The sequence below is a fragment of the Drosophila guanche genome, unplaced genomic scaffold, assembly GCF_900245975.1.
Source record: "Drosophila guanche unplaced genomic scaffold, DGUA_6, whole genome shotgun sequence".
In the NCBI taxonomy this organism is placed as follows: Eukaryota; Metazoa; Arthropoda; class Insecta; order Diptera; family Drosophilidae; genus Drosophila; species Drosophila guanche.
The window spans coordinates 501,835-505,256 of record NW_022995759.1 but is presented as its reverse complement, the minus strand read 5'-3'; the positions used below and the strand labels follow the sequence as shown (position 1 = coordinate 505,256).

General features: G+C 37.0%; 1 protein-coding gene across 1 annotated transcript in view; it reads right to left on the bottom strand.

Moving 5' to 3' along the window:
• LOC117590611 (transcription factor SOX-5) overlaps nucleotides 1–3,422 on the bottom strand; it is a 46,789-nt gene that overhangs the window by 27,467 nt on the left and 15,900 nt on the right. The window contains exons 2-3 of the mRNA XM_034283401.1: nucleotides 1,505–1,841; nucleotides 930–1,444 (exon numbers count right to left, since the gene is read on the bottom strand). Coding sequence (XP_034139292.1) covers nucleotides 930–1,444; nucleotides 1,505–1,840 — 851 coding nt within the window. The 5' untranslated portion in view covers nucleotide 1,841. The remainder of the gene's footprint in view (nucleotides 1–929; nucleotides 1,445–1,504; nucleotides 1,842–3,422) is intronic.

The window sequence follows — 3,422 nt, the reverse complement described above, 5'->3', positions numbered from 1 at the left end:
AAATGGTTAATAAGTATGCATGAGAAAATATGTACATATGTATATTAAAACCGATTTAAGCTCAATATTAATTTAACAATATAACAATTTAAACCAATTCAACTTTAACCAAGCTATATGGTTTCGTAAAAACACAAGGTTTTTCGCAACCAATATACAACATACACCATACATATATCGAACAAAAAACAAAATTTAGTATGATATGGTCCTAAAAAGAAACTACAATACAAAAGATATTTCTTCGTAAATGTTTCCTTTGGCATCAACATATTTTATCAGAAATTTTGTCAACATCAATCCTTATAACAGTTTCCAAGTGACAGACTTGCATGAATGCAATTTTGAATATTTCACCTCTGTACCCCCCCCCCCCCCCCCCCCCCCCCCCCCCCTTCCCAACCAACCACCCTCCAAACACTGCTACATATTCTTTCGTCGGATATTGGTCATGTGGTCTTGCATACCTACAATATGTTGCTGTAAGTTCATTCTCTATTTCCGTTCGTGCTATTCAATTATTTAGCAACAATTCTAAAGAGTAAGCTTATACTCGTATTTGAACATGGACGTCGAAGAAATGGCCCATCAGCGGACGTGGACGTGCCGGCGGCGGGTCGTTCGATTAAGCTACAGTTTGCCATCCTGACATTTGTCCTGAAATTATCTGCTAGTTTTGGCGTGCATTTTTAATGGAATTAGATTTGCCAATTTCCCCAAAAGGAAGCTATTGAAATCTGGTAATCATTGAAGGCTAATTTTGCACTTGGGGTTTATCGGATGACAGGAAAGTGTCGGCCTCTCTTTCAAGTCAAATTAATGTATACAAAATGTATCTGCTTAATTTTCGTACTTGGTATGTATTAGAACGCATTAATATTTTCCCCCCAAAAGTTGTTCAATTGTAAAAAGCAGCGACCTGGACCTACCTTTGTAAAAAACTTGGCTTGGGTATAACCGAGTATTCCGGAGAAGTATCTCTTCCATAAATTGAAAAAAATGATGCTGCTGCTGAGGACGTAGGCGGACCTATTTCTCCTGATATAGCTTCTGCGCTCGGTGAAATTGTTTTTAACTTTTCCATCTCCATTGTTTCTTTTTGTTGGGCAGGATCCAACAACTGGGACACAGGGCTAGCCTCAATATCAACCGCGACATTAGAAAGATGTTCTTGCTTAATCACTTTCCTATGCTGTGGTGCAACGACTTCATCGTCTTTTCGCATCGGATCTTCAAGACGCTGGTTGAAGCCGGTGCCCCCTCCTTCAACTCCATCCCTTAAGTGAGCATCAACAGTGTCTGAGCCGTTTGAAACGTTAATTTGCTCTTTGCGGCAAATAAAGATTCCTGCACCGTCAGTTCCGTTCCTCAGACGAGCCTTCTTCGTCTTTTTAGTGTATCTTGCGCAAGAATCCGACTTTTTTGCTAACATGTATCGAGTTGACTGTAAAAAATCGTATTTTTTCATTATTCGTTTCATTTATTGGGCTCGTTTAGAACTTACATGTGTGCTTCTTCTATTGACATTTTGCTCGGTCGAGCTGTCTGTTGTACTGGAGCTCCGTGAAGTGGTATCCTGGTCAGTATTTTCGTAATCACTTGTTGAGACCATAATAGAGTGCATTTCCGTATCCATATCCCTTATGGTAACGATTGTTCCAGATCCTTCGTTTCTATTATTTTTGAAGAGATGCTGCTGCATTTTACCTACGGTCAATGAGCTATTTTCTGAGATACCATACGGCCGCGGCAGTTCAGTCTGTATAAATTCCGATCCTTTAACGCTTCCCTTGGGCTGGCCATCAAATTTAATTGGGTGAAATGTTCTCTTTCCTGACATACTAAAAAAATTTAAAAATAACCATTTAGCGTAATTGATTGATATAAATCGGCCACTTGATGGTGCAGTCATTGCATATCAACGTCCAGACAAAAAAAAATAGATTGAAGAACTTATCTTGAACTTCTAAAAGTTAGTATTTATAAGATACATACATATGTACATACATATAACGATCCACAACACAGTCTTAAGAGCCTGATAACACTGCTCCACAAAAGCAAACCTTTTTTCTCAAGAAACCAAACCCACTTTTTCAAATTTTCTAATTTTCTAAAAATTTCTTAATGAACTATACTTTTTTTTATGTCATAACTTTTCTTGAATTATTTTAAAAACCTGGTCTGCTTTGTGAATGTTTTTTTTCAGAGGTAGCGGTTTGTTTTTTCCTCTATTTTTTATGTACAGTTCAAAATCTATGGAGAGCCGGCTGAGCTAAAATTGTTCAACCAACCCTAAAAACGCGTATTTTTCCGTTAAATATAGACATGGTTTAGGATTATTTTGAATTTTAGTATTAATAATAATCAATACTAAGAGAACACAGGATTTAATTTTGTTTCGACTTTTCCTGAGTTTTTAAAGTACAAATTTTTGCATGTCCGAAGCTTGATATTTGGGTATACATTAAAGATTCATTTATCAGTTTTATAGAATGACTAAGTTCATTACCGTTACCAAAAAATACCAGACCTTAAAAATTCTTAAAAAAAAGGTTCTGCCATAAAAAAGAAACCGTAATTCTTAAAAAAAATATAAAGGCCTCACTTTATCAGAAAAGTTGGTTTGGCTCGAAGCTGAAAAAAAGTTCGAGTAGTGTAACTGAACTAAGAGAGAATAATTCGTTAAAGTGACCGGCAACGAGGGAGTGATGAACTACATAAGCATAAATCAAATGTTTATATACATATGTATATGTACATATGTATGTCGTTTGATCCCAGAGACCTTGTGCTCAAGATCTTCTTTCAGTCCCTTCCCCCCTTACATACAGATGTACGTACGTATCATTCCGTACATAAGAAGAAATGATTGTTTTCCCGATTCGCTTTGAACTGAAATTTTATTTATAATGATGACTTCCGCTCTACTGCGACTCCAATACAGACGAGGAAGTACACTGTACAGTTCCCATGCCTTTTGGCGACTGCTGGATGCACACACATGCACATGGGTATATACATATGTATTGTATGTATGTATGTATGTTCATACGTACACAACCATCGCAGGGAAATACAAATATTGACTTGTACACTTACAAATAGCTTCCGCAAATTCACTTCAATGGACTTCTCTTCTCTCCTTTTTGTCGGTATTTCGGTTTAGCTGTATTGTGGTCGTTGTTGTTGCTGTATTTAAATATCAATATTTACATATGTACATGTGAATACATACATACATATGTACATATTCCCGAACACAGAGCATTAAAATGTACATAGCGAGGCGTGTGTAAGTTTTGTAAGCTTGTGCAAATGTAAGCTTGTACATACAAACATACATACATTTGTCCATATGTAAGTACATTTGAATTTCCGAAAATACACTGTCCGTGCGGGAGGGGGGGGGGGGGGGGGGG